A 10,931-nucleotide genomic window follows, 5' to 3' on the forward strand; every position below is an offset into this window, starting at 1 on the left:
TTTTGCAGAGGCCCATATGTGCTCGTTGCCCCAACCCGACTGATCGCGTGATGAGCTTATTAACCCCGCCACAAGGTCGTGGAATTCCGCGTAGGATGCTTAAATTGAAGGCTACAACTACAATCCAGGGACGGAGGGAGTGCAATACGACATGCCAGCAGGTAGAGCCACATTAGATGACCACCCCTGATAAAGGATATTCGAAATGGCAACGCATACATAACCCACCTGCAGAACGTTCTTACCGTGCAGGTGCATACAACATACAAGTACGCAAACCAACGGCAGTGAATTCACGAGATTAATGTCTCACGGAATCATTTTCTTCCAATAGGGCAGTACAAAGAGATCGCTGACGAATTCCACCATCATATATACACCAATACTCTAGTGCAAGCCTAGTGAGGAGTACCAAATATCACCAACAGACTCATAATTAATGACCCAAGAAACATCATGGGCATTGACGATTAGGATCTACCAATAGCAGAAATAAGCACGTCTACAAAAGTTTTGATGGCTAATGACGATTAGATAGAGTCTACTAATGGTACAAAGAAGCAAGTCTGCAGAAACTTTCTTTTTCCTCTGAAAACTTGCATCTGTTGGGATCACTCACAACCATCAGCAGAATGAGTACTGTAGCTCTTGCAGAATTCTCGGGACACCTTCTCTTCTTAGCTTCGTCTGCCAATAACACAACCCAAAATTTGATCAGATTACCACATATAAGAACATTGTCATATCAACATTTCCAACAGTACAGTTTCAAGTAGTATAAGTCCAAAGGCAATGCCACTCATTTTCCAGCAATGAAGTAACTTCTATCTTGTGAGATATTACAGAATTCGAATCTTTCTCGTCCTTTCAATTGGTAGTGCTAACAAACACAGAACTAATGATATGAAAATGCAACTCCAGAAATCAACTGTTCTCAAAGGCACGTCTGCCAACATGTAGTGGCATAGCACCACATTAAAGTACTAGATGTGCGTCCATTTACTGTCATGTTATCTATTTACATGATCAAACAATTTACTTCTTCTTACTAATAAAGTATAAAAGCATTAAACTGTGTCACAGAACAGCGGAAAGCCACAATGGTAATCCTACCAAAATGTATTGGGCATAGCGCCACATAAAAGTGATAACTGTTAAAGAACTAGAGGTGTGCCATTTTACCGTCATGTTACTTATTTTTACCAGAGTCACGAAACAAGGCACAAAGTCACAATTGCCAAATGCAGCTAAGAAGAGTAGACTCGTATGCCATAGACAAAACTTGAAAACTTTGGGTCCTCCCATTGGTTTCAACGGGGCAAGTATCAGTGACAAGAGTTCTCAAACAATGTTACAATCTCACTCGCTGCAAAGATACAACAGTCACAGCGGACCATGGAGCGTAAACAGTTAATATTACTTTTTTCTAATACGTTGAATCGATCATTTTAATGAGCATCACTTGGTAACAAAGGCATACATACAGTAGAAGTGTAGAACTGCATCAGTTGGCATCCTGCGCAATTTAAAATCGATGCCAAACCCAATTTTATCATGAATGCTAATATGCAATGACCAGAGGAAATAGCAAAATCTTTATTGGTTTTATATAGAACAATGCTCCATCTTAACAAATATCAACACCAGCAGTCACTAAGTTAAGATAAATGATGGCAAACTAACAACGGTGACTGTTTTCATGCTATTAAGAGACTACAGAAAATATGCAGATTATATAATTGAAAAAGAACTGGGGAGCAAAGCAAAGGGGGAGGAGGTATACCTCAACAGAACTGTGATGGTGCTTTCCTGACCGCCTGGTACTCCCTCCAGAGACTAAGAACGAGAGCTGGGATCACAACGCAAGCTGTCGCGTCTCGCGTGTATACCAAATGTCCCCACATCCTCGATTACAGAACCAACCATTTCCCCCTGAGATATCGATCCCTCCACATGTGGCGACATCATTGCTACCAGAAGACCAGCGAGCGCTAGCAGGAAGAAGGCCACATCCGCGACCAATCCAAGCACCACAGGGCGCAGAAGCCTAAACAAGCCTGCAACCGACTCCCGCGTGATTGGTCCGGAGGCGCTCTGAGGAGGACAACAATTTCAATAAGACCATACGGATGAACAGTATATATGGAATGGTTCGGAAATAGTAGGATGCAAATGAAGTGATGAACACACATGCAAGTAAACTAGTACTACTGCTGCTGCTGCTACTACACATCAGGACAACCTGAACTACGAAATTACTACTCCCTCCATTCCACAATGTAGTGCTTCCTCTATCCCCGTGCTTCAATTTTGACCGTAAATTTAACTACCAAGACCGATTGCGGCGGGAGCAAAAGTTATATCAGTGAATTCATATTCGAAATAAGTTTTTAATTATGTAACTTTTTCTCCCGCCGCAGTCGGTCTTGTTCGTTAAATTTATGGTCAAAGTTCGACCTCGGAAAGCGCGGGCGCACTATATTTTGGAATGGAGGGAGTAACTACTAAGTACTAACGTAATATATATGGCAACTTAATTAGAACATAATGGCCTATGTACTGCTGCAATTCGACCGGAATAATGGTCACAGGGAGTTAATTTGCGCGATACCTTCTTGAATCCCGGAGTGGATCCAGATACAAGTGCAATCACGCAGGCCACGCACGCCCACAGGACGGCAAGCGCGACGAACACAAGGAAGCTGCAGACGCAGACCTTGAGAGCCCCGTACGTGAGCGCCTGGAGGAAGAGGAAGGGGGCGGAGCCCTCGCCCCAGGAGCGGCGCGCCACGATCTGTGCAGCCGCGGCCACGGAGGTGACCCACGCAGCGGCGAAGCACAGGCAGGCGAGGGCTCCCCCCGCGACGCAGAGGACGCGCCCGAGCGCCAGCATCGGGGTGAGGGCGAAGCGCACGACGACGACGATCCGCGCCGGCGGTGGCGGCGGCGGCGAGGGCAGCACCGCGTCGGCGACGGCCATCGGTACGGGAAACCCTAGCTCCTCGTCCTTGAAGGAGCGGAGTGGTTGGGTCGCGCAGCAAGGGGGCGGAGTAGGAGTGTTGGGTTGGGGGTTTGTGGGAAATGGGGATAAGCGACGAACACGGGAGGCAAAATTGACAAATTTAACCTCAAAGCAAAAGTATTTCACAAACTAAACTGCTTTTTTGTGTAGCGTCCGACAATAAGGCGCTGCATTCTACTGTGCAACTCCTTACAGCTAGGCGCTGCACAGTGTAGTGCAACTCTTTAGAGCTAGGCGCTGCATAGTGTGGCGCCTAAGTGTTAGGCGTTGCACAGTAGAGTGCAGCGCCTTGCTGTTAAGCGCTGTACATTAAAAGTCAGCCGAGTGAAATACTTTCAAAAACAATTTAGTTTATAAAATAATTTCGATCTAAGGTCAAATTTGTGTTTTTTGCCAACACGGGAGGGGGTTTTGTGGCCAGCTGTTCGGTTTTGGGGTTCTGCTCTAACCCATTTCCTCTACTAGTGGATTCGGGTTCTAAACGGGTATGCGGAAATGGTGAGTGCCCGATTCTATTCTCTTCAAGGTACTCCCACACTACACTGGTGACGGAGGGAGTATCTCTGGTTTGTTAAATGAGATGTTTTTTGTAGCAAGAAATATCCTGGCCTCTGCATCAAAACGATGCATACAATCATTTTATTATATTATTTCACACAATTCAAAAAAAAATTGAAGCCACCTTTCTGGCAACTACTGTCGCTATACCTATAATCTTGATGACGTGCCCTGACCGCATATCAACACACTACATCTATTACGGTGACCTCAACAAGCCACCCGCTAGCAGGCCGAGAGAACCAACGGGTCTAGCTAGATCCTCTATACGCACCGCATGCGCATGCTGTAGGATCAGCTATCGCCATCTCCCATCGTCCCACCTTCAAGAGTGATCAATGTATCCACCTCGCCAGGCCATACTGTCGTCGATGTCACCACGATGCCAGACAATACCACCATCCTACACCCACACGCGTCCGCCGATACTCCGGCCGAGATCCTCCATCCCCTCATCGGACCCCTCATCGTGCCGCCGGCCATCCACGTGAAGAACCGGCAACGAATCTGTGTGGGATCCAGATCCACGGCCGCCGCCATGCCCACCATCCCCAGAGAACCCGCCGGTTCCCGGCAGCCATGGGGGCTAGCACCACCTCTTGTTGGAATTTTGAAATCTCTAGCTATAAACTAGGTTATATATTAACTTCATGACAATCGCAATGGGGATTCTAGAAGATCACACTTTCAGAGAAAAAAGGTTGGAATTCAAATTGTTTAGTTCAAACAACATATAACTCGAATTATTTAGTTCAAACTACGTAGGAATTCAAATTGTTTATTCCAAACTACATACTAATTTATATAGTTAAAACTTAGATGATAGAAGTTTGTAGTTAGCGAGAAAAGGGTTTTTCAAGTAAACAACACCGATTTTTTTAGACGGGTAGAATTATTATGATGTTGTAGATCAAAATATTTCTGCGGAAAATGACAAATTATGGTTGAGTGTATTTTTGTACAAATCTTTATTTCAAAAGGGTGCCATACAACACATTTGGTCTAATCTACCTTACCCTCTTGGTGGGCTACAATCTCAAGAAATAAATTCACATTAGTGTTACGGTTCAATGTAATTTGTTAAAAAAAAACATTAGTGATGTGAACACCAATCATGTATATTGGAGAACTACATTCACGTGTTGCCATCGTTTGGAAAGAAGAAAAACCCTGGAAGAACTACATAAAAATGCCCTGCCTATAGGCCATGTTGAAGCACCACCCACACTAGGCCATGTTCAAGTACTTCTAGGCTCTAATTTGAGTGCATTCTTTCGATGCAAGCAATCCGAAGAACGATACAGAGAACTGCTTCCCAACATGAATCAAAGGCAAGATATAAAAAAATACTTACACAGGTAAATCCTTCAATCTAAACATCTGTAGTAATAGACTCATGGTCACCATCGCTTATTTTAAAGAGGCCACCTAAGATATGAGCTCCGCCTACGAAATATCCACAAGACAAAAAAAAGAACATACTCCACAAATCTGTAGATCTGTAACATCCATGGTCGCTACAAATATAACATGCCACTGGGCCAACCACTTGCGAAGAAATGGTTGTCATGGAACATAGCACTGCCAACATAGCAAAAAACATATGCTTAAAAAAGCACTGTCCTCGGAGAGGGTGCTACCCTGACTTGTCTGGTCATGTATTCCAGGCTTCCCAGCAGCAAATAAACACTTCAACACCACAATGTCAAATTACTAGAGCTCCTGGCACATGGAGTATTCGATACTAGCAGTGAATACATGTCGTGTTACCGTCAAATTGCAGTCGTGATTACATGTAACTAACTAACTAACTATAATCCGGTACTTATCCGCAGCCACAAACTTCAGCAAAGAGCCAGATCTTGTATTTGTCTTGCCCATCTTAATACCATCCATTCATGGTTATGTCTGTTAACAAAAAAAAAAGATTAGCAGAATATACAAGCACTTGAATGAGGATATGGCACTACTAGAAAAAGGGCTATAAATGGGATTGACACTAATGGCGCACCAGACACCACCTTCTGATACGCTATTAGAGCTGAAACTACTAATGGCGCACCTGGCCCAGGGTGCGCCATTAGTATCAAATTTTTTTTTTGAACTAGTGCGCCTGTCCAAACATACTAATGGCGCATCCAGACACAGTGCGCCATTACTAGTTAACTAGTAATGGCGCACCTGTCGGAAAGTGCGCCACTAATGTTGTTTTTTTTATTATATTTTTTATTCCTTTTTTTGCAAAACTACTAATGGCGCACTGTTCCACCGTGCGCCATTACTAGTTTAAACTAGTAATGGCGCACTGTGAAACAGTGCGCCATTAGTATTTTTTTTTTGCAAAACTACTAATGGCGCACCACCAGAAGGTGCGCCATTAGTAACCTGGATTACTAATGGCGTATTTAGAGTTGGTGCGTCATTAGTAAGTGGGCAGCAACAAGATATTTTGGACATCCATCCATCCATCCATCCATCTCTCTCTCTCGCTCGAACCCACCCAAACCCTCGTCGCCTCCTCTCTTCCCCCCGAACCCCTCTCTCCCTCGCCGCCGTCGCCACCCACGCCGCCCGGTTCCGACGAGCTCCGGCCGCGCGCAGCACGCCGGCGAGATCCCCTTGGTCCGCATCTGGCTTACCTCCATGTAGATCCGCGGCTCCCCCACTGGCTAGGGTTTTGCATCCCCTTTTGTTCGCCGGGATCCGCCATGGCAGGCCACGGCGAGGCCATAGGTGACCGGATCCAGCACTGGTAAGCCCCTCCCCCTCCTTCTTCGCCCACCATCTCCTCCTCACCTCACCTCTTCTCTTCCTTCTCTGCAGGTCGCCATGGGCGTGCCGACGACGACGGCAGGAGGGGCGCACCTCCGTGGGGCGGGACACCGCCATGGAGATGGATTCCCTTGTCCGCCACCACGCAGCGGCACCATGGAGCCTCCCAGCGCCCCAAACCCTAGCGGAGAGAGAGGAGCTGCTCCTAGTACAGCACGCCATGGAAGGGATTTTTTTGGTATTTTTGTTGTTGTTTCTCTTCCCGATCTAATCATGTCGAAGGCCCTTTTCCTCACCATGATTTATTCATCTCCCCTTCCTCTGTTTTGTGCAGGTTGCTCTAATGGCGAAGCTTCTTCTGCAGGACACCCTCCACCCCTCCCCTGCATCCACCTCCTACCCCCATACATGGTGAGCTACAACCTCTCTTTCTAGCCCTTGCAAATCTGATCTGGAGTGGACATGAATTGCAATTGTCATGGACACTACATAACAACAAGTATTGGTTCAGTTTTTGTGTGAAATTCGATTGTCATTGTGCTTTTTAATGCTTGCTTCGGAAAAATAAAATCATGGATAGATAGAAGATGGAAACAGTGAGCTTCCTTTCAAGTTAGTAATACTAAAAATCATTTGGCTCATCAATTTTTCATGTCTTGTGTTAAATCCACTCCATTGCAATCTGGCTATGTATAGTTTGCCATGGATGAGTATAGTAGTTACGTACACATGTGCTCTGTAGTTTTAGTCCTTCTTGTGTTGCTGCACTTAGTCTAGAGATACAACAACATTAGTTAGGTCATGGATGGATGGATTAATACATACAGCTAGCACTGCTAGCAACAACAACAAAATAACCTTGTGATTGATTCTGTTGACGCTAGCATGCTCTATTAGTTTTGGAGCCCAACCATGGACTGTACGTACTAAGCTAGCTCAAGCACACACACATGCAGCTTGATTTATTTCTGTAGATACTAGCAGCAGCACGCGTGTCTCCTATACTAGCTTGCTTAATTTCTGTACTAGATCAACGACACTAGCACTTACTTGTTTGTTAGATTCGGAGCAGCAGGCATCCTCCGTGGACGATGACGACAACCAGGTCATCCACCGCCACGACGACACCCCGCACATGGTCCAACTCGACTACAACATCCACCGCGTGACGGCGACGTGGTCGTGTGCGGCATCAACCAACCTCCTCTCCTGTGAATCCGTCTCCTACATGTAGCTCCCGCTCTTGTGCTGCTATATTAGTACCTTGCTCTGTTTCATGCGTATGGGTGATTTTGTTTGTGCTTGTGTCATGGAAAAGATCATTCCTATTTATTTGTGCTCTGTTTTCTTTATTATCACGAGTTGCAAAATTAGTAGTGGGAAGTAAACTTTTGTTAACTTGTTGGTTGAACCAATGGAACTACTGTTATATTTGATTTGTTGCTCAACTAGTGCTGCAATGATGGGATCGAATGATTGCATGACCCTAATGTTGGCCTATCATTTCAATTATCTTGGTCTTATAGATGTTATTGTTCCTGTCATATAGCACATGCTAGTTTCTTTATTGGTTGGTTGCTGGTTCTGTTTGTTCATATGCATAAGTGCTACTGTTTCTTTGTTATCTCATAAAGGATATAGTCCTTCATTTGTATATAGCCGTAACTCTCTTATTGATCAACATATACTGATTCATCTCTTTACTGCAATTACTCTGTGTACTTCATGATTTGCTCCTGTAGTGGTATAAAATTATAGTTTCTCTTTCAAGCTGGTATATGTGTTTGATATATACTAGTCTTTATCTAAATACCATGTATTGGTATTTCTTGTATGGTTTAGTACATCATCTACTGGTGGTTTAGTTGTATATTGTACAGGACATAGTCCTGACGGTTGCATGTAGTGATAATTCTTTCTTTGCATTAGCTATTTCATATGTTTCAGATAATTTAGATGCATGCTTATACTCCTATCTATACCAGGTGCATGTGTTGTGCTTGTGTACCTATATACAGAATAGTACCCATGTGTAAGTGGGTGTATGTGTTCTGCTTATAGCAGATGTTTAGTAAATGTGCTATCAATGGCCTATTTCTTCTTGCAGGTTATGGACTATATCTTTCCTTGCCAATTCCCTCTCTCTTAAATCTGATTTGAACAGATGCTGCACTGGTCTCTTCACTTTCTTTCTTTCTCTCCTACTCTCACTGATAAGAACAGGTGCTCCTTAATCTTGCCATGCCAATGATGGTGTCCTGAGGCTCTCATCGTTACTTAAAGATGTTGCACTACTTGATCCAATGATGCAATAGTCCTAGCACTACTAGGCTGCCTGAGGACAATCCCTACTTCAAACCCTACCTCTGGGCTAGTTGATTAGTAGTGGGTTTGTTGGATTTCATCTGAAAACTAACCCAAGCTTAATTGAGGGATCCCCTAATCATGGAGTTAGTTCTAGTTTGAGTTGATCTTTGGGTTTGGCTTTGATCTATACTTTGCTGGCTCTACTTCTGTCTTTTGGGTTATTGGCTCCATTTATGCAGTGTTGGCTCTCTTCTACTGTTTCTTTGATCAACTTAATCTGATTGGGGTTTGATTAATGTTTCCAAACTCGTAAGTGCTAGCTCTTACAGCAAAGGCATTTTGCTAAGGGGAATGCTACATTTAAACCTTGATCAAGTTTTTCATGTTTGTTGTTTCTTGTTTTGCAGGTTGATGAACTGGAAGAAAGAAGCAGAAGATGAAGAACTAGATAGTTTAGTATAGGTTTAGTTTAGGACTTTTTCTAGATACGCCCGCTATCTAGCGGGAGAGGGGAGGGAGCGTTGGAGGAACCGGATGAAGACGAGTTTCATCGTGATGATGCTCATCGTGATGACCGCAGCTCTCTTCTATGTGATGGTAGTTTAGATGATCGATATCGACTTGTAATGTGAAGACAAACTCGCTACTCGCGGTCTCGAGACTTGTAATATAATGTTCTATCTTTGTTCGGTCTTTTTAATTCGGAGACTAATATGATGAATTGTATTCGGAGACTAATATGATGAATTGTATTCAGAGACTAATCTTCTATTGTATTCGATGAATCTGTTGTTGATGTGTGTTGTCTATATTTTGTCCAATTATACATTTTGTAACCTGTGCAAAAAACAGAAAATTAAAAAATAAAAAAAACCTAATATTCATACTAATGGCGCATCACATCACAGTGCGCCATTAGTATACCAAAGGATACTAATGGCGCATCATTAAACAGTGCGCCATTAGTATGCCGAAGTTACTAATGGCGCATCTTGTTGTTGTGCATCATTAGTATGCCAAAGCACCTGGGTATACATGGCCCCCTGGGAGGCATACTAATGGCGCACTGTTGTATATACTAATGGCGCATCTGAGATGCGCCATTAGTAAAATATACTAATGGCGTGGCACTAATGGCGCACCACTAATGCGCCATTAATGGCCAAATTAGGTGCGCCATTAGTAGGCCTTTTCCTAGTAGTGTGGAGATGTTTCTCAATATTAAGCAACCAATATTATGAATATGCATGTAGTGATATATGTAGAGTAGTATTATGCCAATATGTTAAGGGTCACTACCTTGCCACGCGCCCACGCAACTGGACCAGCGAGAGGGATTTCAAATAAACACTTCAACGCCACAATCTCAAATTACGAGAGCTCCTAGCACATGGAGTATTCGATACTAGCAGCGGATCAATCAACAGTCGTGAATACATGTATCAAACTAACTATAATCCAGTACTTATAAGCGGCCACAAACTTCGCAAAGAGTCGACTATTCTATTTGTCTTGCCCATATTAACACCATCTGTTCAGCGTTATGTCTGTAACCCATAAAAATGCCAAAATGAAGAAGAAGCACTTGAATGCGAATATGTAGATGTTTATCAAAATGAAGCAACCAGTACTATGAACTCGTCTGTATCGTTATGTGTAGAGTAGTATTATGCTAATATGGTAAGGGTCAGTACCATGCAACTGCAAGTACACCAGCTAGAGAGATTTTGAAGATCAAGAGTGGGAAGGGTTATGTGCAACCTCAGACCTGATGGAGAATACAACGATCAAAACTCGGCATATAGAGCGTAATTTTTCTTGCTTCGTAAAACAACCTAATTTGGAAAGGCTACCTAAAGGTGCAAATTCAATGTATAAGGTAGCTAGCTCAAAATGAACTCTGAATTTCAGTACAATCAATGGTACAAAATGGCCTAGATGGGCTGCGCGTCGGTGGTGCCCGGCCCGATCCAGGATACGATTGGTGCGGGCTGGCTGTGGCGGTGGTGGTGGATTCAACCTTCCTCTCCTTTGCTGGTGCAGCAGGTACGTGGCTCGGCGGCCGGGGCAGATCGATGGGCTGGTCTGGTGGGTCATCTCGCGGCTCGTGGGGGCTGGCCGGAGGTGGCAGGAGCTCTTTGGGGAAGGAGGCAGGGGGGTCCCCGTCCTCGACGTCGACATGGTCTGGAGGCGTGATGGGCAACTGCAACATGGCTTGGGGCTGCCAGAGCTTCCTTGCCCAGATCTGGCCGGCGAGGCCCCAATCTTGCCA

At 44.3% G+C, this 10,931-nt stretch overlaps 2 protein-coding genes across 2 annotated transcripts in view; both read right to left on the bottom strand.

Moving 5' to 3' along the window:
- Positions 1-292: 292 nt before the first annotated feature.
- On the bottom strand, positions 293-3,059 carry LOC119353397. Its single transcript, XM_037620025.1, has 3 exons — positions 2,612-3,059; positions 1,784-2,094; positions 293-687 (listed from the first exon to the last, which is right to left on the bottom strand). Exons 1-2 carry the CDS (start codon positions 2,978-2,980, stop codon positions 1,837-1,839), a joined length of 627 nt encoding a protein of 208 aa, XP_037475922.1. The 5' UTR covers positions 2,981-3,059; the 3' UTR covers positions 293-687; positions 1,784-1,836.
- A 1,988-nt stretch (positions 3,060-5,047) lies between these two features.
- Positions 5,048-10,931, bottom strand: part of LOC119353399 — a 9,265-nt gene continuing 3,381 nt past the window's right edge. The window contains exon 3 of the mRNA XM_037620026.1: positions 5,048-5,488. The gene's annotated coding sequence lies outside the window, so the exon portion shown is untranslated. The remainder of the gene's footprint in view (positions 5,489-10,931) is intronic.

This window comes from Triticum dicoccoides, chromosome 2A (genome assembly GCF_002162155.2).
Source record: "Triticum dicoccoides isolate Atlit2015 ecotype Zavitan chromosome 2A, WEW_v2.0, whole genome shotgun sequence".
In the NCBI taxonomy this organism is placed as follows: Eukaryota; Viridiplantae; Streptophyta; class Magnoliopsida; order Poales; family Poaceae; genus Triticum; species Triticum dicoccoides.

Bases quoted from the DNA above. Each gene is read 5' to 3' on its own strand.
- LOC119353397 (XM_037620025.1), bottom strand. From the start codon at position 2,980: ATGGCCGTCGCCGACGCGGTGCTGCCCTCGCCGCCGCCGCCACCGCCG. The intron at 2,095-2,611 runs GTATCGCGCAAA...TGTCCTCCTCAG, and splicing joins CCACTCCGGGATTCAAGAAG to AGCGCCTCCGGACCAATCAC.